The sequence below is a fragment of the Orycteropus afer genome, unplaced genomic scaffold (assembly GCF_000298275.1).
Source record: "Orycteropus afer afer isolate SDZICR_OR568_19922 unplaced genomic scaffold, OryAfe1.0 scaffold00117, whole genome shotgun sequence".
NCBI lineage: Eukaryota > Metazoa > Chordata > Mammalia > Tubulidentata > Orycteropodidae > Orycteropus > Orycteropus afer.
The window spans coordinates 2,144,735-2,169,813 of NW_006921704.1; the positions used below are offsets into that span (position 1 = coordinate 2,144,735).

A 25,079-nucleotide genomic window follows, 5' to 3' on the forward strand; every position below is an offset into this window, starting at 1 on the left:
AAAAAAAAAAAAAAACTTAAAATGAGATAATTACTTTTATCTGAGATTCACTTGTTGCCCTTCTTCAAGTGTGTTAGTAAAGCTCCATCTAAAGACTCCATTCTAGTTTATCACCAGTGTGTGTTTGAAAAATATCAAAATACTTGAAACATTAGTGGTTGTTTACCCACTCAAGAGGGAAAGACATAAATAGAAGATTGCTGAACAAAACAGGATGTGGTTATATTTAAAATAATCAGAATAAATTACTAAGCACTTCTGAAATACAAATAATTTAGACATCAGTTTTATAGCTTAGACATTCATCACCAATCTACTTGCCAAGGAATCTCTGTTTTATTCATAAACATCCATTTGCATCTATATCGAGATTTTATAATTTTGATAAAGAAAATTGGATAAACCCACCATTCATGTTAGGCTCAGTTTATTCTTTCATTGACTAGGATAGTAAATTTGTATCTCAAATCGTCAAACGTTTCCAAAATTTGTGGAAGGACAGCATATGAAGTAGAGAGTTTGTGTCCCCTCTCCAGAACTGAGCAATTTAAAAAAAAATTAGCAAGTGTATAAATTTAAATAGCAGAGGATTTACACTACCTTATTTTCTTCAAACCATGAAAATCTTCTAAAACTAATTAATTTTTTCATTTCACTTTCCTGGGAGTCTTGCAAAGGAACTCTAGTGGTGTAATGGTTAAGATATTTGGCTGCTAACCAAAAGGTTGGTAGTTTGAACCCACCAGACACTCCACGGAAAAAAGATGGGGCAGTCTGCCTCCTAAAGATCTGCAGACTTGGAATCCCAATGGAAGTTGCTGTGGGTCAGGATAAACTTGACCACAGTGAGTTTGGAGTTTTGAGTTGGGAGTCTTGCACCTCATTCCCAGCATCTGATTGTTTCTCGCTGTTGAGATTCACCCTTCAAATACTTAAGACAATACACAAGAAAAAGATGTAATTTATTATTTACTCATCCCTACTCCCACACAATTTGTCAGTGTGCAAATCACATTTACAGATATGTATTTGTTCCCTTTTGAGTACATGTCACTGGCATTAAAACCAAAACCAAATTCAGTGAAATGGAATTTATTCCTACTCATAGCAACCCTATAGCCTAGAGTGGAACTGCCGTATAGGATTTCCAAGGCTGTAAATCTTTACAGAAGCAGACTGCCTCCTCTTTTCTCCTGAAGAGCAGCTGGTAGGTTTGAACTACCTACCTTTTGGTTAGCAGCCAATTGCTTTAACCACTGCCCTACCAGGACTCTGTCATGTTCATCATGCAAAATTACATTAACAACAAAAATACTAAAATAACAAGTGGCATTTAAAGATAATTGTTAATAAACCCAAATATTAGTATTATAATGAAACCCTTTTTTAAAAGAAAAAGGTAAGTACTCAGCTATAGAAGAACAATACAATAAACAGTTCCATTTAGAAAATACATATATGCTTTGAAAGTTATATTTTAAAGATATCAAATTCATGTCTCATATCAACCATCACTGTTTATAACAGATAAATATAAACATCAAAAAAGATCACTAGCTTTCATATTTGTGCTAAAAAAAAAACAAGCCTTTGAAATAGATAATTTAACTTAATTATCTTTATGAAACAGTTAGAAAACATAAAATATTTGTGAGAAAGAACTCTTTGAAAAATAAAGTGTTTTTGGTGTTGTTTGAGTGAGACATTAGAAGCATACAGGGAGCCCTGGTGGAACAGTGGTGTTAAAGGTGTTGATTGCTAATGAAAAGGTCAGTGGTTCAACACACCTGCTGCTCTGTGGAAGACACATGTTGTAGCAGGGTTACCTGAAGATTTACAGCCTTGACCACACTATACAGAGTTGTTGAGAGTTGTAATTGACTTGATAGGAATGAATTTTTTTTTTATTTATACAAATATACATGGACAAGAGAAACTTACACATTAATGTATTATAAAATAAAAATATTATTCACTAACTGGTTGAATGTATTTGGATCTCTTCCCAAATATCTCATGCAAAATAAAGACAGTTAAAGTTTACTTCATAAATACTTTGGGGTACAGTTTCCATGTCTGCGAGATGAAGAAGTTGAACTAGATTATTTCAGTAGTCTAACTTTTATATTCTCATATTCTAAGACTGTCCCATGTAAATTTATTCATCCAACCAAACTACTGTAAGGTCTGTAGGCACAGATTAATTAAGCATATGAAGTTCATGACTAGAACGATAATAACTGATTCAGAATCCAACAAAAATTGTTGGAAAAAATACTATCTTCAAAGACATTACCTGTTGTTAAAAACAGTAACATCTTAAAACCTGTATGCAAGAAAGAAATGCTTTACCATAGCTATTCTAATTATTTCTAAGATAATTACAGTTAAGGAAAATGCCTCTGCAGTATAGAATTTTTCAATTATCTATATCCTGTACCCACAAAATAATAATGTCAAAATGGTCATATAATGAAATAAGATTAGCTATAAGGAAGGAGAAGAAAATATCATGAGTTTTGATGTTCAGTAAATTGATTCACTAAAAGTTCTGTCATGTGTTAAAAAAAAAAAAAAAAAACACTGCTATTGAGTAGATTTCGACTCATAGCAACCTCATGGTGTTTCAAAGGCTGTAAATCTTTATGGAAGTAGATTGCCTCATTTTCCTCCCACGGAGCAACCAGTGGGTTTAAACCACCAACCTTCTGGTTAGCAGCCAAATGCCTTACCCACTATGCCACCAGAGCTCCTTATTATGTGTGAAAGGAAGATGTAAAATTGTGCACTTAAACGTGTCTGCTAATATTGAGGTAGTCACATTTTTTATTATAAAATTTGTATTTTGAGGATTACTAATACCAAAAACAATGATGTTTCCTCTGCAGATTGAAAAAGCTGTGACAGCGGAATATGAACTAGAATATCTACTACTTGAAGGACATTGCTTTGATACAATGACAGAACAACCTCCTCGGGGTCTGCAGTTTACACTAGGCACAAAAAATAAACCTGTTGTGGTTGATACAATAGTAATGGCTAATCTTGTAAGTATAAATACTTAATTTGTAAGATTTAATTGGATGATTTCATAAATCCTCCAAATTTTTATAATAGTTGAAATAATCTTTACGGTGCTATTGCTGAACACCAATACAGAAAACAAAATTAAATCCTTGAATAAGATAATCAAGTAAAACAAAAATAGGAGGAATCATACTTTTAGAATATTCTTTTATAGGTAATTCTGAAAACCTCCTTCCTTGAAATTCAGTCACAGAATTCATTGTTTCCATGGTTAGTGAACACTTTCTTGAATGAGTCATGTATCCTCTTTCTTGCATGTTGGATACATTTTTAGTAATTTAACTCTGATCAATTTTTCTCATCATAAAAGGGATATTTTCAGTTAAAAGCAAACCCAGGTGCTTGGATACTGAAATTACGTCAAGGAAAATCAGAAGATATTTATCAAATAGTTGGGTGAGTAATGCAAAACCACATTTAAATAACTTTTAGTATTATGTAAGCAAGATCATGAAAACAGCAACTAAAATATCCAGAAATACCATCACTATAAAACACAAACTACTTATAAAATCATAACATCTCTACTTATCATTGTTGTATTACAAAAATATAGTATGTCTATGGTGTGAATCTTGTTCTTAATTCTATCTTCTTTACTTTCTATTTTCTATAGATTTTCCCGTGCATTATAATAATTTATACACTTATTATTTAATAACAACAGATTATATTTTATACCCATTGGCTTAAAATCATAAGGAGATTCTACTACATATCTAATTGAATGGCTAAATTTAAAAAGACTGGCAATAACAAGTGTAATAGAAGAATACAGAGCAACAAGAACCAGCATACACTGGTGGTGGGAATGTACAATGTTACAACCACTTTTTAAATATACATATGACTCATAGATATTTATCCAAGAGAAAAGGAAATATATGTCCATACAAAGACTTGTACATTAAAGATCTTAGAATTTTTATTTGTAATTACCAGAATTACAAGCAATCATGAAGCATAATTCCAAGAACTAGCCATGCTTTATATCAGCTTCGCTGATCTTATGCAAACTGCATCGCCAAGAACTCAGTATTTCTGTCTTCCACTACTGTTTCACTGTTGTTTTTGTTTTGTTTTTTTTGCATAGGGAAAGTCCTTTGAAATTAGATCAACTGTGATTGAAATCTTTTCTCTGTCACTAACAAACTAATTATCTGGGTAACCTTGTATAAGTCTCTTAAACATCTGGATCTTTCCTTTCATCATGAATAAAAGTAGATAATCCTACCTACTTTGTGAAGTATTGATAAGGACTAAATGAGATAATTATCATAAAATGCATTCCATGTATATTGAGTAGACATCCATTTCCTCCCCTCTTATAGTTGGTTCCTTCTTTATACATCCCAGTTACAGAATACCAATGTATTTTGTAAAACTATACATTATATTAGGTTCTATTTTATCATTATGCTCTACTATAAACAATCCCTAAATGGATATTTTAGGGGAATGGGCCCTGGTGTTATATGTTAAGTATCAGTAACCAATTAGTGTAAATTAATTTTTCTCATTTATAATTAGACAAACAACTTTTGGTAGTAGAAATAATTTCTAATTTTTTTGTATTGCCTATAAACAATAAAATGCATAAACTTCTCAGTAATAATTTGCTTAACTCCAGATGTAATTACTATGTTACTGGGTCTTCAAGATGGAAAAAACATAAATAAATGTATAATATTCTAGAGCAATTTCTTTGAAACTAAAGAATTAGTAATGAAAAGCAGGAAAATATAAAATATAGAAATTCTCTTTACCTGAATTTATTATTTTGTCTATTTTTAATACCTTTTATTGAAATATAATTTACATGAAATACACAAAACTAAAGTAACATGAGTCAATGCATTTTGTTTTGTTTTGCAATGTTCCCACTCCTCCTTTCCCACCTCTGATAACCAGCAAAGAAAGTTTTCCTTCTATATGTAAAGCTTCCCTTGACTTTTCACAATGATGAACTAAGACTATATTTGTTCTTCTGTGATTGACTTATTTCACTCAGCATAATGTCCTCCAAGTTCATCCATGCTATACAGTGTTTGGCATATTCTACATTATTCTGTAGGGTTGCATAGTTTTCCGTTGTGTGTATGTACCATAGTTTGGTTATCCGTTCTTCTGTTGAGGGGCACCTAGGTTATTTCCATCTTTTGGCTATTGTAAATAGTGCTGCGATGAAAATGGGTGTACATATATCTGTTCTTGTCCTGGCTCTCACTTCTTTAGGATCTATACCTAGTAATGGGATTGCTGGGTCAAATGATATTTATAATTCCAACTTTTTAAGGAATCGCAATACTGCTTTCCACAGTGGTTGTATCATTTGACTGTCCCACCAGCAGTATATGAGAGTCCCAATCGCTCCACATCCTCGCCAACATTTGTTATTTTCTTTCTTGTTGAGCTTTGCCATTAATGCCGGGGTGAGATGGTTTCTCGTTATTTTGATTTGTATCTCTGTGATAGGTAATGATTGTGAGCATTTCTTCATGTATTTGCTGGCCACCTGAATGTCTTCTTTGGTGAAGTGTCTATTCATGTCTTCTGCCCATTTTTTAATCAGATTGTTAATCTTTTTGTTGTTGAGGTGTTGGAGTTTTCTATAAATTCTAGAGATAAGTCCCTTGTCAGGTATGTCATTGCTGAGTACTTTCTCCCAATCTGTAGGATCTCTTTTTACTCTTTTGGCAGTGTAATTATTGACAAGTATGAATTTGTTGCTCTCATTTTGTTATGTGCTTTTTCATGATGTTGCTGATTTCTTTGTTCCATATGATTTACTGTGTTGAGCTCATTTTGTTTATGAATCATATTATCACTTCCATCCTTGCTGTTACTTTACTATTTGCCAAATATTTGTGCTGATCCTCTTTTTATTTTGATGTGAAGGTTACCCTGTGATTTAGCATTTTCTTCCCAAGTCTCTTTCCCATTCTGTCTTGCAGTTTTCTTGACTTCCTTACCATTTAGAAGTTCTGTAAGTACACATTTCTTTCCCTCTTTTTGGTTTGTAGTTGTCCGCATTTGTCAATTGATGTCTCTGGTCCCTTGTTTACAATCTTGTAAGCTTCTTTACTTTGGATACTTCCATAACTGGGTTGGTTTCTGGGTTATGTCATCATGTGTGTTAATGGTCAGTTGTTGTTTGCTGTTGACGGTTCTTGCTCTAAAGGACTCCGTTCAGCATCTCTTGTAAGGTTGGTGTGATTTCAACAAATTCTCTTAATTTCCACTTATCTGGAAATGTCCTAATTTCACCATCATGTTTGAGGGACAATTTTGCTGGATTCTTGGTTGGAAATTTTTTCTTTCAGGGTTTTATATATACCATTCCATCGTCATCTTGCCTGCATGGCTTCTGCCAAGAAATCTGAGGTTAGTCTTATTGGTTGCCCCTTGTAGGTAACTTTTCATTTTTCCTGTGTTGCTTTCAGGATTCTTTCTTTGTCTTTGGTTGTGGTAAGTTTGATGATGATATGTCTTAGTGATTTTCTTTTGGACTCTATCCTGTTTGGGGTTTGTTGGAATTCCTTAATGGATATATTCTCATTTTTCATCATACCAGGGAAATTCTCTTCAAACAAATCTTAGACAACTTTCTCAGTGGTTTTATTTTTCTCTTCTTGTTCTGGAATTCCAATTACATGTAGCTTATTCCTTTTGATGGCATCCCACCTTAACCTTAGGCTTTCTTCATTTTGTTTTGATATTTTTTTTTGATTGATCCCTTTCCAAAGAGGTATTGAGGTATGTCTTCAATCTCAGTAATTCTGTCTTCCATGGATTCAATTCTACTCCTTTGCTTGTTCAATGTGTTATCTATTTCTGAAAATTTAGTATTAATCTTCAAGATTTCTATCTGTTGATTTTGTATCATTTCTAATTTTTCATTTTGTTCTTGTATTGTGTTTCAGAATTGTTCTAGAGTTTTGTCTGTGTTTTCCTCAGTTTTCTCAGTGTTTTCCTTGATCTATCTTTCAATCCATTGAAGGAACCTCAATATAATTCTTTTGAATTCCTTATCAGGGACTTTCAGTGCTGCTTCTTCCTCAGGACTGTGTTCTGGGTCTATCCTGGTCCCTTGTTTCTCTTGCTTTATCTTGCTTCTTTGTGTGCACTGTGATGCTCTGTTGGCTCCAATACATCATGGCATTTTTGTGTTTATATTTAATGTTGATTGTATGTTGGAGTGACTTGCCCACAATTTTTGTTTTCTTTGTTTTGTTTGGATGTTACCTATATAAGCAGGGTACTGGGCTCCTCTGTTCACTAGATGGCAGCACTTATCCACTCACTACCTGTCTCCTTTCCCTTTGTCAGCCTCTTGTGTGTGCCTGCCATCCTTGTCAAATGGAGCCTATTCTTAGGTCCCTGGAGTCTGAATGAGAATGCTGTCACTTTAAATATCCAAAATAGCTGCCACTTGTAAACATTCAAAATGGCTGGCACTTGTAAACATTCAAATTGGCTGCGCCCTCAGTCACTTTACGTGTGCAAAATGACTACCACTTGTAAACACTCACAATGGTTGTGCCCTCTGGACAGCAGAAAGACCACAGCTCAGGTTGTCTCCCTCTTTGCATTTCCCTTCCTAGTCATAGGCCACCAGTGCAGTAGTCCCTAGAGCCCTTGGTGACCAGGATTGATCTTTAGATCAATTCTGAGGTCCTAACACTACTTGGAACTATTCAGGCTGTTGATGCCATCAGAGTAGATGACAGACTTCAGCTCTGTCTGTCTCCCTACTCACTGTTTTCATTCAGGTTTTTTCACTAGTTGGTGCTTAATCCACTTCTGTATACTTCCTGTCAAAGCTCAGGGCTCCAGGATTATCCTTCTGTATCTGTGTCAATTGGTGTATTTTTTTCTTTGTTGAAAAGGGTTTATGTAGCTTGGCTACCTATTCCGCCATCTTACTGGAAGTCCTCTATTTATTATTTAATTCTCAGTGGTTTTCTTTTTCTCTTCCTGTTCTCAAATTATGATTACACGTAGGTTATTCCTTTTGATGGTATCCCACATGAGCCTTAGGCTTGCTTCGTTTTGTTTTGATCTTTTTTCTGATTGATCCCTTTCCAAAGAGTATTTAGGTACTTGTCTTCAATCTCATTAATTCTGTTGTCCATTGATTCAATTCTACTCCTTTGTCCTTTCAATGTGTTATCTATTTCTGACAATTTAGTATTAATCTTCTGGATTTCTATCTGTAGATTTTGTATCATTTCAAATTTTTTGTTTATTTTGACATTTTGTTCTTGTATTTTCTTCCAAAATTGTTCTGGGCTTTTGACTGTGTTTTCCTTAATTTTTCAGTGTTTTCCTTGATCTGTCTCTCAATCCTTTGAAGGTACCTGAATACAATTCTTTTGAATTCCTTATCAGGGAGTTCCAATGCTGCTGCTGCTTCAGGGTTGTGTTCTGGGTCTGTGTGCTGTTCCCTTGTTTCTACCATTTTATCTTGTTTCTTTGTGTGGACTGTGATGGTCTGTTGTCTCCAAGACATTGTGACATCAAGGATTTAGATCTCTGCTGTTTGTGAAGAGCAGTTAAGGGTAAGTCAGGCTTTTCTTTGTGATCATTCATCGTTGGCCAATTGGTAGAGAAGGAAGTGGTGATCCTCACTCAGTAAGTGGAGCTACAGGAAGTGTGAGTGTGGTTCCGTAGTATGGGCATGGTTGCTTTCTCCCACTAAGTTAGACAAAAACAACAGTCGAAACACCATCAAAAAAGTAAAAGCAAGCAGACAAAAAACACACCATGTAAACACACAGGAACAATCACAAAAACAAAACAACAACAACAAAAAAAAAAAACCCACAGTATCTGGGGAGGGGGCAGTAAGAGAATAGAGGTAGAGTACGTGAATAATGAAGAAAAAAATGGGAAAAATGCAAACAGAAAAACAAGGAATGCAGTTAACCACAAGAAAGAAAAAGATGGGAAACAGGAACAGGGAAGAGAGAAAAAGCTGAAAACTAGAATGTGGGAAGGGAAGAATAAAGACTAATAATAAAAAGGACAAAAAAAAAGAATAATACTAATAATTTTAAAACAGACAACAACAAACTACAAAAAAAAGGAAAAAAACAAATCTCAGCAGGGTTGGGCAGAGCACCCAGGCTCCTTTGGAACACACAGACTGGGATGGAATTCCTGCAGGCCCAGAAGGTGGGTGGGAGTGAGGGAAGGCCACACCTGTGTTCACCAAGAAGGTGTGGGGTATAGGAGTAACAAGGAGAATATTGCACCTTTCCAGTCATTTGTGTCCAGAATGACTTTGCAGTTCCCAGCAAGTGGAGCCTATTCTTAGGTCCCTGGAATCTGAGAGAACACTGTCACTTTAAATGTCCAAAATGATCAAGCCATTCAAAATGGCTACACCCTCCAGACAGCAGAAAATCCACAGCTCAGCCCATCTCCCACTTCCCCTTTTATTCACCAGCCACCAGTGCAGGCCTCTGTACAGCCCCTGGCTAGCATGGCTGATTTTTAGGTTAATTCTTAGGTCCTAACACCAGCTGGGGGAGCTCTGGTAGCATAGTGCCTAAGACACTTGACTGCTAACCAGAAGGCTGGCAGTTCAAACCCACCAGCCACTTCTTAGAAGGAAGGTTGGGCAGTCTACTTCCGTAGGGATCCCAAGGAGGGGTTGTTATGAGTCGGGTCCAACTCGACGGCACATAACAACAACAACAACAACACTAGTTGGAAATGTCCAATCTGTCAGTGCCGTCAGGATCACTGACAGACCACACAACTCTGTATGCCTCCTTTTTCAGTGTTTTCATGCAGGTTTCTCTACTAGTTGGAGCTTAGTCTACTTCTTTCTCCTTCCTTTCATAGCTCAGGGCTCCATGATTATCTTCTATGTCTGTGTTCCCCTTTTCTTTGTTGAAGAGGGTCTGTGTAGTTTGTCTGCTTATTCCGCCATCTTACCTGAACCTCTGTATTTAATTTGAATTGGTATTTGCACAAAGGGCTGGAGAAAGCATTGTCTCTCTGCTATCTTAGCACAAGGATCTCAGTCAAAGGACTCATTCTACTCCTGATTCTTCTTTCTTGATAGTAGCAAGATCCCTTTTTCTGCCTCCAGGAGGCTCATTTTAAGCCTAACTAATGGCAAAACTGACCAGTCCCATGTTAGGATTCCATACACCTTATTTCCATGGTCCCTCCCCACAACAGAGCCCTGTACTCCATTTACGTCATTAACAAATCATCCTGTACCCTTGAGTGGCCACATATACCCCGCATTTACATAGTTCCCCCCAGTCAGCTGGTTGGAGCCACAGAGACCACAGCCAAAAGAGTCATACTATGCAATTCACTGCAGTGCAGGCTATCCCCTGACTCTTCTAGCCATTGGCCCTTTCATATGTGAAAGATTAACTTCCCCCTCACAGTCATAGCAAGTGTAAGCACCCCCTTGAAAGCATGTAAGCCAGCAATTTGATGCCTTTCTCTCCCCTCATTTTTGATAACCAATTTCTAAACTATCCATCCATGTCAAACTAGTACCCTGAAGAGACAAGTGTGTTCCTTGATATGACGAATCTTCTGTTCTGGTTGGAACTTTGGGCCTGTGTACCCATAAGCCAAGTCCAGTCCAGTGCAAGCCATCAAATTGCACCAATTCATACCACCTCACATGTCAAACATCTTTCTCTTCATTTGATCAGGTTCAGTTCAGTTCATCCCTAGCTGGCCAAGCTAGGTCAGTGAGTACCGTTGTCAGTCTGGGAGTTCACATAGCTCCTTGCACTTCAGACCAGCCAGCCTCTTGTTTCTCTCTCCCATTCCTAGCTCCCATGAGCTAAGTCAGTTCGCATAGATTCAGGAGTCCATAGAACTCACTGCACGTCACACCAGCTGGTCCTTCCACTATTATCCTTGCCCCCCCTCCCCATGTGGGCTAGGTCAGTTGGTACCAATGGAACACTCATCCTTTCTCTTCATTGCTGCATCCCCTCCACTTGTACTCATCAAGCGGACCCAGGTGATTACCATGGGCAGCATACTACCAGTCTGTATACTCATCGGCTCCCTTTAACTTCCAGTCCTAGAAGTGGTTTTTCTGATAGGCCATGACTTTTTCTTGCCTCAGTGTACTCAAAGGCAAACCATTTGCACAAAATTCAAAAAGCATTTGTTTTCCTTCCTTCAAATGTAAATCTCCTGTTCTCAAAGCAGTACTGGGCCTCAGGACTGTGTTCTGGGTCTATCCTGGTCCCTTGTTTCTCTTGCTTTATCTTGCTTCTTTGTGTGCACTGTGATGCTCTGTTGGCTCCAATACATCATGGCATGTGTGTGTGTGTGTATATATATATATATATATATATATATACCTTCTTTATACTAAATTATTATGCTATGCTTTTCACTTGAAATCTTCAGAAAAATTTTCTCTACAGACTACCAAATTAGTATTTGTACATAACTTCAGTTTGGGACTTTAGAGATTTGGTATCTGTTTTATACAGGAGGCAGGGGAAGTTTCAAACAAACTTTTCATTCTTTTACCACAGTTAGTTTAGTTGGTCTCACTGTAAGGTGGCTTTTTACTTTCTGGCTCTGGGAGTGGTTAAAGTTCACTCTTTGTAGAACACTTTTGTGGGCTCCTAGAAGTTCTCTGTTGCTGATCTTCACTCTTCTTTAATTCCATGGTCCTTGTTTGTCCATCTCTATTCCAATTGATAACTTCCAGCAACTTTCTCCATCTCTTGGCATCCAGTGCTACACTGGTAGCCTATTTTTGTTCTCATCTCTTTAGATTGCCATATTGGCAGGACATGATCACACCTTGGTAATAACAAAACCAGACTACTCTCCTGCTAGGCCACATCTGAACCATGGGAAATACTTACACATCACTTGCCCAACAAACTCCGTGATGTCATGCCAATCTCAGGCAGTTTCACTCCTCTAGCTCCTCAGTTAAAGCATTCAAAACCCACTGCTGTCAAGTCAGACCCAACTCATAGTGACCCCTCCTTGGGTTTCCAAGGCAGTATCACTACAGAAGTAGATTGCCCAGCTTTCCTTCCAAGGAGTGGCTGGTGGGTTTGAACCACCAGCATTCTGGTTAGCAGTCAAATGCCTTATGCCGTATCTTTCGACTAATTGTTTTCAGATGACTTTGATTTTCTTCACTCTTCTTTGCTCCAGCTGAGAGACCAATAGTTGCATCTTAGATGGCCACTTGAAAACTTCTAAGACCCCAGTCACATTGCCTTCCCTTTCCCAGTCTGCACCTATGGCCTCATGGGGACTTCCTTATGAACATTCAGCAATGTCTTCCATGGCCCCTACCTGAGGCTGTGACCCAGCAGGAACAGTTGGGTTAATCCCATTAAACTGAGGTGGAAGGGATGATGGTCTCATAGTAATCCCTTCAGATGGGAGGGATTCAACAGAATTTACAGGCTCCACGTCCTCATCTTCCTGACTGTATGCCCATATGTCCCCATTCCAGGTTTCAGGATCCCATTTTTTCCCAATGAATACCCTTACTTTAACTTCAAACACCATTCTGGGTTGGCCATTTTAATTGGCATTGTAATTCAACCACCCTTACGATAAGACTCTGGGTTTGGTTTTCAGCAATATCAGCTCTGTTACTAGAAAAAATAAGGCTTTCTTTTAGACTACAAATGGAAACATTGAAGTCTTTTATGCAGCATTTGAGCTGTGACTCAGCAGCCCAGAACTCATCTCACTCTTTCACCACTTTGTCTAGAGTAAGTAGGACGGACCAACTAGCTTCCTTATACTCCTCATGCTGACAACATTGCAGAAAAGTATCAAATATGCGATCACCCAGAGCCTCACTTCTCAAAAGTACTTGATCTGTTGGTGGTGCTATTTTGCATATTAATGTTGCCACCTCACACCACAGATTAGCAGAGCCCTCTTTACTAACAGAGGCAGGGTCACCGTTGCCTTTACAATTAATTAAAATGGAGAACCAAAACAGAATTGGTGAGAACCAATTTAAGAAGCCCATTCTTATGATTTTGTATCTCTAAAACCACTCCTGACAACAAATGTGTTAGGCTGGGTTCTCTAGAAAAGCAAAACCAGTAAAGCTTATATATACATATAGAGAAAGATAAATTTATCTTAGGAAAATGGCTCACACACTTATAGAAGCTGGCAACTCCCAAGTCTTTGGATCTAACATCAAGCTGGAGGCTTTTTCCAACTTACACAGCTGCAGGGAATGGAGCTCAAGGTTGGCAGGCAGTATACTGGCTGTTGACTCCAACAAATGACAAATCCAAGATCTCCAACCCGAATGGTGGATTGTTTGCTCACTGACAGTTGTAGGCAGCACAACAGGATCCCATTCCACAGAAGAGTATTTCTTTTCCCAGGATGTCCATAAAAATATTGGAAGCAGGCCAAACCCTAGGGAAACTCCCTTTCAACAGAGTGGCTACTCAAAACATACATCCAATCCCATGATGGAAACAACCTACATCACAATTGCTTAAACCACACAGAATTGTGGTCTAGCCAAGCTGACACACAGCTCCAACTATCACAGTCCACCGCTTGTCAATGTGGCAGTTGTACACATCATCTTAACCATATACAATCTCTAAATAAGGACAATGATAAAGTCATATTAGCGCCTAACATGATATACTAACACACGTACAACTGAAACTCATTAACCTTACTTACATTTCACAGTTCATAACAGAAGGATACAAAAATATTTGATGCACATGTACAATGAAGAAATATATCACAGTCCTCATTTCTGCAATTGATCACGTGCTCATAGCTGATATTCAGAACTACCTTCTTCCACCACCCATTCCCATTCAAAACTTTCAGCAAAATAGGAATAAAAGGGAAAATTCTCAACATAATAAGAGACATATATGAAAACCAACAGCCAACATTATTGTCAATGGAGAAAGACTCAAAGCATTCCCCTTGCAAACAGAAACTAGACAAGGATGTCCTCTATCACCACTTCTATTTAACATTGTTTTGGAAGTCCTGTTGTTGTTGTTGTTATGGGCCATCAAGTCGGACCCAACTCATAGCGACCCCTCCTTGGGTTTCCGAGGCAGTATCACTACAGAAGTAGATTGCCCAACCTTCCTTTCGAGGAGTGGCTGTTGGGTTTGAACTGCCAGCCTCCTGGTTAGCAGTCAAGTGCCTTAGGCACTGTGCTGCCAGAGCTCCCTAGCCAGGATAATAAGGCAAGAAGGAGAAATAAAAGGCATTCAAATTGGCAAAGAAAAATGAAGCTTTCTCTATCTGCACATGACGTGATCCTATACATAGAAAACCCAAGAGAATCAGCAAGAAAATTACTGGAACTAATAGAAAGTGTCCCCTCAAATATCAGATCGTAGTTTGTGATCCACTTTATCTTTCTCAGATATGAACCAAACACCAGTCCTCTGCCTCTCCCAGCTTCAGAAATATATTTCAGAATGTCTTTCCCTTAAAAGTGTCTCAATGAGTTTAGGATTAAAATGTAGCACTACTTCTCATTTACCTGCAAAAAGGGCATGGTGGCAGCATCTGACCTCCTCTAATTTCACAAGGAGGAATGAGAATCGAGATGAACATCAACAGCCAGAGGCTGGGTGTTAGGGCATGGAGGTCAGACATGTCACCATCTTCCAACCCTTTTTGTGAGTTTTGACAGCAACTGTCCTTCCCACAGCACTCTCTTATTCTCTGCTGGGTTTGATAATTCGTTGCAATGGCCACACACAACCCACAGGCAATACTCATCATTATGGAGTTTACTATGGAAGTAACAGGTTACAATTCAGGTTCAGAAATGCTCAGGATACAATTCTTCAATTAGGACAGATTTCCTTGGCCATGCCCATAGGTGTGCACCTCTTTTGCCCTCTGCTTCTTGACCTGGCCTTTACCCTGCTTAGGCAAGTGTTTCAAAGCTCTTTTAGCTCTGCATCTAGGTGCCCAGAAATGCACCCCACTCCACCAACAAGCCTCTTGCCCAAAGAAACTCAACTTTTTCTTACTCTGTGGGCCAGGAAACCCACAGCTCTGTCTCATGTAGCTCTCTTGGTTCTCCTACCTCTGCTGCTGCCATCTCCGCCTGCTGTCTCAGCACTTCTCAGCACAGGGATCTCTGGTCCAAGGACACACTCCATTCCTGGCTCTTCTTTCTTGATAGTAGTGAAAGCCTCCTTTCTGCCTCTGAGGTGGCTCACTTAAAGTCTAGTGAGATGGCAAAAATGACTAACCCTATGTTAGGGTATCATAAATAGTCTTACCCTGTTTTGATTACCTAGTGCCACACTGACAGGAATATAACACAAATGAGATGGCTTTAACAAACAAGAGTTTATTCTTACAATTTTTGTTGGCTAGAAGTCCAAGTTCAAAGCGCCAGGCTCTAGGGGCTGGGTGAAAAACCCCTCGACCTTGGGCTCCAGCTCTGCCTCTTGCTCCCAGACCCCTGAAGCTAGAGACTTTTCATCACTCAGGCTGCAGCTGCCTGCTGAGGCTGACAGACCCAAGGTCAATAAGTGAAAAGGCACAGTCCTGATATCACCAAACAAGATGGCAGGCCACTAATTCAAGTCCAGAAAAAGTCCTAAGATTGGCAGGGCATGGCAGGCTGTTGAACAGTGACTTGGCTACATGCAGGGTTCAAGCATCCCAGAAAGCTGGAGACCATCCTCAAAGTTGCTTCTTATATACTGGAAGCAGATCACATCCCTAAAGCAGCTACTCAGCCACTCCAGTAGATTCCACCATGGAGTTACCAGCCTCACCATGGGGAATAACTACATTCCCACTACTTAGCCACTCAATCAGGCCCAACCAAGTTGACACACAAACTTAACTAGCACACCTCACAAGGGTGCCATGTACCTTATTTACATTATTAGCAAGTTATCCAATCCCCTTTGTGGGCCACAAGTACCTCATATTTGCATAATCCCACCCAGCCATCTGGTGGACATCACAAAGACTATGGCTAGAAGAGACATACCAAGTAATGCACTGCTGCATACATCCTTTCTCCAGAAAGTGTAATAGTGGAGACATACAGCCTGGCAACAGCTATCTCCAAAAAAACCTTTCAGCTTTTGTCTCACATAGTCCCTTATCTGAAGCTTTTTCATATGCTTTTGTATGCTTGATCTCTCTGAGGGGCAGTAAACACATAATGCTGGTATTAGGAGCAGATGGTTGTTTGTATTATTTTGGTATCTCGTATCTATCTAATTGGTGTCTCAGTGAAAGATTCTAGCCTACTTTTACTCCTCAATATCTTCTCTTTAGTTCTTTACCACCACATTACCATTGGTATGAGAGCTCTGATAGCATAGTGCCTAAGGCACTTGACTGCTAACCAAAAGGCTGGCAGTTCAAGCTCACCAGCCACTCCTCAGAAGGAAGGTTGGGCAATCTACTTCTGTAGTGATATCATCTGGGAAACCCAAAGAGGAGTCGCTATGAGTCAGGTCTGACTTGATGGCACACAACAATAACAACAATACTATTGGTTAAATGTAAATATTACTACACTCACTATTGATCATAGTTATGTGGGTTTTTTTTTTTTTTTTTCCATGTATACATAGAGAGACAGATAGATTGATAGATTTTGTTTTGTTTTGTTTTGTTTTTAACCTTTCCTGACTAATTTTTTGTTTGGGTTGCTGACTTCCCAACATCTGAGAAGAATTTAGCATAAGGAATTGAACATTTTTACATTATAATGTTGAGCCCGTGTTCGGAAAGGAATTTCTGCGCAAGGAAGCCACCACTAACACGATAATGCAAAAGCAAAAGGAAAGTTTATTTGCTAGCTTGACCTAGGGTCCCTGCTCTCACCTACGCAGCAGCTTGGACAAAAAACCCCATGCTCTTTTACTATCACATTTTTATAGGAAAAATATAGGGTGGAGTAGCACCAGGGCAAAGGGGTACAGATGATTGTTTCTTGCTAAGGGGTTTAGGGCAGGGGTCTGAGATGTTGGGGGACGTGTTGGAAGCCCCCAGCTCCAAAGTCTAGTTAGGGAATTATTATCTAGGGAGGATGTAAAGCCCTGATGTGTGGGAGACTTGCAGGAGCCAGGTAAATCTCTGATACGTGCCGGAATCCGGAGGGTCTGATACGTGCCGGAATCCAGAGGGGAGATAAAAGCCCTGAGGCATGGGATGTGTTAGAATCCCTGACACTAAAGGCTTCTGGTTAAAGATTTACCTGGAGACCATTAGGACTCAGGCCTCACATTTCCCCCTTTTTTTGTTATGCATATAAGGAATCTTCCTCCTGTATTACAGGAGATAAAGACTGATATTGTTGTCTCAGAACCATAAGTTGTACAGTATTAACCCGATTTTTACAAATGCTATAAGCTTATTTATAATGCAGGGACCAAAAGTCAATATAATTATAAGGATTATGAAGGGTCCTAAGAGAGTAGATATCAAAGTAGTCAACCACGGGGAGTTATTAAACCAAGATTCGAACAATCCTTCCTGAGTTTCATGCTCCTTTTTTCTTAGGGCAAGTCCTTCTCGTACCTTGGCCATAGACTCCCGAACCACTCCCGTATGATCTGCATAAAAACAACACTCTTCTCCTAAAGCCACACACAATCCTCCTTGTTGGAGAAACATAAGATCTAACCCCCGGTGGTTTTGTAACACGACCTCCGATAGCGAGGTTAGAGATTTCTCTAAATGGGAGATTGAAGCTTCTATCCTTTCAAGGCCTTCATCTATAGCTGCCCTCAGGGAATTCATGCCTTGATTCTGTACAGTTAAAGAAGCTATTCCCAGACCAGTCCCTGCTAACCCAACCAGAGTAGCTAGAGTAAAGGCTACAGTGAGTGGCTCTTTTTTACTCTATTAGTCCCGCCCCAGTGTACATACATCTCTTCCTCTGGGTGGTAAAGAATTCGGGGCAGAACAGTCACTAGCACACAATGATCTGAGGACAGATTAAGTACTTTCAAGTTTAAACAGGGTAGAAGTCCAGCTCTCGAGCAAAGCCACCAGCCCCCTTCCCTGGGAATGATACAGTTAAAGGACGAATTTATTTTTGTATATGAAGTGCAACGCTCTTGAGCATTGGGGGGTTTCCCCACGCATAAGCCCTTTCCTGTTATATGTTGTATAGTAACTCCTACCTTACGGTCTTTCCAGGAGCAATTCTTTGGGCTCAGGTCATGACAATAGCTGAAAGAGGTATTAATGCCTATTGCTTCATAAAATGGAGGTTTTACATCGTAACAGAGCCAACAGGCTTGAGTCAGGTTAGGACTAGTATGGTCAAGTGTTTGGTAAGCTGCTAGCATTAAATTCCAAAGAGGGTCTATGTCCTGAAGATTGGCTTGGACCCTCGGAGTTGTATGGGGGACTTTTACTATAACATCAGGGGTTACAGCACTCGGTTCTTTCAGCGTCTTTCTTGTAGGGGGTAGGGTTCCTTTTCCCGGGGGGTTCAATATTTTATTTGGACCTATAGCTGAATTATCTAAGGATTCTACTTCCTGTAGGATGGTTAATATCCCAGAGGGATATGACCAATATGGTTCCCAAATTTGCAAGCCCCAAGTTAACCCAGATTTCCATTTAGTTAGTTCCTTTTTCCCTTGCTCAGTGAATGATAATTTCACTAAGTCACAGTTATCCTTCCAAGATGTCAGGGAAGGCTCTGCAAAGGAAAACTTTACATAGTCTAGGTCATGTACTTGCCATTTCCAGTCTCCATCATTGGAGGTTACATAGCTCCAACCTTTACAATAATACCATGGGAGTCCCCCGCACTGTCAGAGATTTTGCTTATACCCTGGACAAGTGAAAAAAATGATATTACGGACATGGTTTGCAGATAATGAGGCACCTGTTAAAGTTCTAGGGTTAAAATACAAGTCAGGCCACCACACGTTAAGGGGGGTCGTGGATGTGGTGGAGTTCAAGGTCTCGTGGGTCTGTCCATTGCGAATTTGCCATGTGACTTTATAGGGTTGGTGAGTCACGGTACTTATCGCGAGGCGGTAGAAGCTTAGGGTGAGGACGACAAGGGCTCTAATCTCCATGGTACTGCATTAACTTGACTTTCAGTGGGTTTTCAGGATCGGAGCACGCTTTCCAATTCACTTGTGCAGACTGCTGTTCCGTCTGGTTAGCTCTCCTGATATGGGAGTGGTGTATCCAGGCACTGACTCCATCTACCTTAACAGCAGTGGGGGTTACAAGAACAACAACATAAGGTCCTCTCCATTTTGGTTCCAGTGTTTTTTGCTGGTGCCTCTTTACCCACACCCAATCTCCTGGTTCAATCCCATGGTCAATTCCCTGTTCACTAAGAGGACCTTCATATATGGCTTGGAGTTTGGGCCATAATTCCCTCTGAATTATTTGGAGGGTTTTCATCTCCAAGATTAAATCTTTTGACAAGTCATTGGGACATTTTTCCAGATTGGAAATAATAGGGGGTGGCATCCCATACATTATTTCAAATGGGGTCAGATTCAGCGTGTACAGGGTATTCCTAGCCTGGTAGAGTGCAAAGGGAAGGAGGGTCACCCAGTCTCCACCAGTTTCTATTGCCAATTTTAGATAGGGTCTCCTTTAGGGTTCTGTTCATTCTTTCTACCTGCCCCGAACCCTGAGGGTTATATTCACAATGTAGTTTCCAATTTACCCCCAGAGTTGAGGCTAAACCCTGGATAACTTTACTTACAAAAGCTGGTCCATTGTCTGACCCTAACATTTTAGGCATTCCATATCTGGGTACTATCTCTTCTAAAATTTTCTTGGCCACTACCACTGCTGTTTCCCTGTTAGTGGGGTACACTTCCACCCATCCCGAGAAAGTATCCACTAACACTAAGAGATATTTATATCCATATTTACCTGGTTTAACTTCAGTGAAATCTATTTCCCAATGATGGCATGGCTCCCTCCCCCTCCTCCTCGTACCTGTGTGTGTGTTCTTCCTCTTCCCTGTTTTCATGACCTGACAGGCCCAGCACCAGTCTACCACAGTCTGAGCCACTTGCTTCTGATGGTGCATAAGGACCTGCCCTTTGTCCAATAACTCCAACATTTTCCGTTCCCCTAAGTGAGTCACTTGGTGGAGGTGTGTGAGAAGGTGCTGTCCCAATTCTTCTGGGAGAATCAATTTTCCCTCTAAGTCCATATACCATCATTCCGATCTTTTTCTATCTGTGGTGATTTCTCAGCCCACTGTATGTCCTGTTCGGAGTAGTTGGGAGTAGGAGGCAGGGGTTCCAGTTGCGGGCAAGGTAAGTTAGTTACTAAAGTTCGTACCATTTGGAGGGCAGCTCTCTTAGCTGCCTGGTCCGCTGCTCGGTTGCCTCTTGCTTCAGGGAAGTGTCCTCTCTGATGTCCCAGGGTGTGAACCACCGCTACCATTCGCGGCCAGGTCACAGCTGATAACAAGTGAAGAATTTCTGTCTGGTTCTTTATTTCTCTTCCTTCTGTGTTTCTAAACCCACACTCCCGGTAGATGGCACCATGTATATGAAGAGTCGCATATGCGTCACGATTGTCAGTATAGACCATTAGCCTCTTTCCCTCCGCTCTTTCCAATGCCTCCACCAGGGCGATAAGTTCAGCTTTCTGAGCAGAAGTTCCTGGCGGTAAAGCGTCGGCCCAAATAACTTCCTCCCGGTTGTTTACCACCGCGACTCTCGCATACCTTAGTCCATCCTGTACGAAACTGCTTCCATCCGTGAACCAGATGAAATCACTGTTTTCCAACGGGCAGTCTCGCAAGTCCTTTCTTACTGTATTTACCTCTGTGAGTATTTCTGAGCAGTTGTGCAGGGGTTTATCTAGGTCAGGGTTAGGCAGCAGGGTGGCGGGGTTTAAAACTGTTGGGGCTAAGAATTGTACCCTTGGAGTGTCAAGTAATAGACTCTGATAATGAGTTAATCTGGCATTGGTTATCCATTTCCCCAGAGGCTGTTTGAGCACTCCTTCAATGGCATGGGGAGTGGTTACTTTCAAAGTCTGTCCATGGGTTAACTTATCTGCATCTTTAACTAGCAGAGCGGTGGCAGCAATAATTCTCAAGCAAGGGGGCCATCCTGCTGCTACTAGATCCAATTTCTTTGAGAGGTATGCTACTGGCCTCTTCCATGGCCCCTGTTGTTGTATTAGGACCCCCTTGGCTATTCCTTTTTTCTCATCAACAAACAGATGAAATGGTTTAGTGGGGTCAGGTAATGTCAATGCTGGGGCTTTAAGGAGTGCTTCCTTAAGTTCTTTAAAAGCTGAGTCCCTCTCAGGAGTACAGTCCCACTCCGACCCTTCTCTACTGAGCTCATAGAGTGACTTCGCTTTTGTGGCAAAATCTAAAATCCACAGCTGGCAATAACCTACTGTTCCTAAAAATTCTCTCATCTTCCTCAGGCTTGTGGGTCGGGGAGTCTGTAGGATAGTCTGTTTCATGGCTTTAGTGAGCCACCTCTGCCAAGCTCTCAACTTGTACCCCAAGTATGTGACTTCTGGCTTAGCTATCTGAGCTTTCTTGGCACTAGCTCGATATCCCAGCTCTCCCAGAGTGGTGAGCAGTTTCCTGGTTGCTTCGAGGCACCCTGCCCGGTCGGGGGCTGCTATTAACAAGTCATCTACATATTGTAGTAAAGTTACTTGCGGGTTTTGACCCCGGTACTCACGTAAGTCGTCACTCAAGGCTTCGTTAAACAAAGTGGGCGAGTGCTTGAACCCTTGGAACAACCTTGTCCAGGTCAGCTTGCCGAGGACTTTATCCATTTCGTCAACCCATTTGAAGGCAAAAATGTCTTGGCTCTGCGGGGCTAGGGGCAGGCTAAAGAAAGCATCCTTCAAGTCCAGGGTAGTATACCACACATGATCTGGGGGAAGATTGCTGAGTAGCGTGTAAGGGTTAGGGACTGTGGGATGTATGTCTTCAACTCGGCGATTTACCTCTCTCAGATCCTGCACCGGTTGGTACTCTCCCCCTGGTTTCTTTACTGGGAGGAGAGGTGTATTCCATGCAGACCAGCACCTCTTTAGTACCCCTTCCCTTAACAGCCGCTGGATATGGGGTTGTATGCCTTCCTGGGCTTCCCTGGGCATGGAATACTGTTGGACTCTTACCAGTATGGCAGAGGGTTTTAAGTCCACAATAATGGGTGGTCGATGTTTCGCCAATCCAATTCCTCCAGTTTCTGCCCAGGCTTGGGGAAACTCTTCCAACCAGAGTCATATCCGTTAAGCCTGTACGTTGGTCTAATACACCTTTATACAAGAAGTATTCGTCGTGTAAGGCGACTGTCAGGACCTGTAGAGGGGAGCCTTCCCCATCGGTAACCTGGACACTGTTTTTGTGAAAGAATATATGGGCTTGGGCTTTGGATAATAAGTCTCTTCCTAACAGCGGTGCAGGACAGTCAGGTACAATTAAGAATGAATGAGACACTTGTTTAGTTCCCAGGTTCACTTGTTGCTGCGTTGTCCAATGATACTGCTTCACCCCTGTTGTCCCCTGGACCAGAGTAGTTTTTGAAGAAATATTTCCCTTCTTCTTATTGAGGACAGAGTACTGAGCCCCTGTATCTACCAGGAACTCTACTGGCTTCCCCTCCACCTTCAAGGTTACCCAAGACTCAGGGAGGGGTTCTGAGTCCCGTCTCCCCTAGTCTCTGTCCTCACCTGCCACCAACATTCTAACAGGAGCAGGCTTTTCATATTTTTTGTTCTCTTTCTTTGGGCATTCATTCTTCCAGTGTCCAGTCCCTTTAGAAAATGCACATTGGTTTGGGGCCAGGGGTGGGTCTCGGCGGGGCCTGTCATGTTGGTCTGGTCTCCTTCCTCTCCCTGTCCCTATGTCCCCCCGAGCTCCAGCAAAGAAAATCTTTGCTAACTCCTTCTGATTTTGTTGATTCTCTTTAGCTTGGAATTCCCTTTCCTCCCTCCGTATTCTTTCCTCCCTTTCTTCTGGGGTTTCTCTAGTAATATACATCTTTTCTGCTACTTTCATTAAGTCCTGTAGGGTCTGCTCACCTAATCTATCTATCTTCTGAAGCTTTCTTCTGATATCAGGGGCTGCTTGCTTTACAAAGGATAGGACTACTGCTGCTCTACTCTCACCGGCTTGCTGGTCCATAGGGGTATACAGTCTAAACGCTTCCATCAACCTCTCTAGATATGCTGCAGGGCTCTCTGTCAGCCCCTGCCTGACTGAGTTTACCTTGGCCAAATTAGCTTCCTTGCCGCCACTTGGAGACCGGCCATTAGAATCTGGCGGTACTTTTGGAGACGCTCCCTACCTTCTGTTTGCTCAAAATTCCAACTGGGACGAGATAATGGGAACCCAGCGTCAATTAAATTCTGAAGCATTGTTGGCTGCCCATTATCCCCGGGCACATTTTCCTGGCCTCGGTCAAGATCCTTTCTTTTTCTTCAGTGGTGAACAAAACCTGCAATAGCTGCTGACAATCATCTCAAGTGGGGTTATGAGTAAACAATATAGAATCTAACAAATTAATTAGGCTTTGAGCGTTTTCAGAAAAGGGGGCGTTCTGCGCTTTCCAGTTATACAGGTCCAATGTTGAAAACGGCCAGTACTGACAGGTTCTGCTTCCGTCCTCATGGGGCGGGCCTATCGCTCTGAGAGGCAGTGCCTGGACAGTAGACGATGGAGCTTCAGCTTCCTGGCAGCCCCTCTGCCATGGGCGGAGACCAGAGGCTGGGCCCATAATGATGGGCGGCACACTTGGAGCACTCGCTCCACTCCCTCCCGATACTTGTGGAGCCTGGAGAGGGTGGGAAGGTGGCATAGGGGCATAGGGAGGTGGAGACACGCCACTTTCTAGATCCATCAGATCGGGGTGAGCTTGGTAATCAGGCAAAACTGGTGGAACAGCTGCTCAGGACCCAGGTCATCTCGGCTTCTCCTTTTCACTAGTCCCGAGTGAGGATGTTAACACCTTAACAGAGAGATTTGGAAGAAAAGGTTTTAGCCATGGGGGAGGGTTAGTCACCATATCTTGCCACACTAAAATGTAAGGAAATTGGTCCGGGTGCCCATGGGGGCCTGGCACTTGGACTCGGTCGAATACGGCTGTGATCACCTTTCCATCCAGTGAGCCTTCCGGAGGCCATCCCACCTTAAGAGAGGGCCATTCTGAAGAACAAAAAGTTATTAGTTTATTTTTCTTAATTATCACAGACAAATTAGATCCTCTGGTTTTAAACTCTGAAAAATGTTCAACCATCAGGTGCAGAGGGGTAGTCTGTCTCTGTCCCATTTCAACCTCCTTTAAGAAAACACAGAACAAATAAAAGACAAGTGGCCACACAACAAGAGACACCAAAGCAGACAGCACAAATATCCGACACCCAGAAGAGATCTCGTTCCAGTACCACAGATTGGAGGTGCCTCCGCCCCTCCTCTGAAGTGGGCTACTCTTACCAAAAAGTGCCCACAGCCTGCCTGTGAGTTGGGGAAGGGCTCTTTCCCCCACTCCTCCGGCACGTCCACCGGTTTCCCGATCCGGCGCATCTGCCAGTTTCCAGCCTTTCCTGATGGACCAGTGTCCTTACACAAAGGATGTATTCTGGTCCTGCCGGCCTCCTGAAACTCTCCTACTATCGCAGGCAACTTCACTCGTTCCAAATTTTCCTTCCCAGCCAACGCACCAAATGTTGAGCCCGTGTTCAGAAAGGAATGTCAGCATGAGGAAGCCACCACTAACACGATAATGCAAAAGCAAAAGGAAAATTTATTTGCTAGCTCGAGCTAGGATCCCTGCTGTCACCGACACAGCGGCTTGGGCAAAAGACCCCATGCTCTTTTACTATCACATTTTTATAGGAAAAATATAGGGTGGAGTAGCACCAGGGCAAAGGGGTACAGATGATTGGTTGTTGCTAAGGGGTTTAGGGCAGGGGTCTGAGATGTTGGGGGACGTGTTGGAAGCCCCCAGCTCCAAAGTCTAGTTAGGGAATTATTATCTAGGGAG

At 41.3% G+C, this 25,079-nt stretch overlaps 1 protein-coding gene across 1 annotated transcript in view; it reads left to right on the forward strand.

The window, feature by feature from the left end:
• The window catches only part of UGGT2 (UDP-glucose glycoprotein glucosyltransferase 2), a 601,530-nt gene that overhangs the window by 482,247 nt on the left and 94,204 nt on the right, over positions 1-25,079 (forward strand). The window contains exons 28-29 of the mRNA XM_007944010.2: positions 2,889-3,047; positions 3,398-3,483. Coding sequence (XP_007942201.1) covers positions 2,889-3,047; positions 3,398-3,483 — 245 coding nt within the window. The remainder of the gene's footprint in view (positions 1-2,888; positions 3,048-3,397; positions 3,484-25,079) is intronic.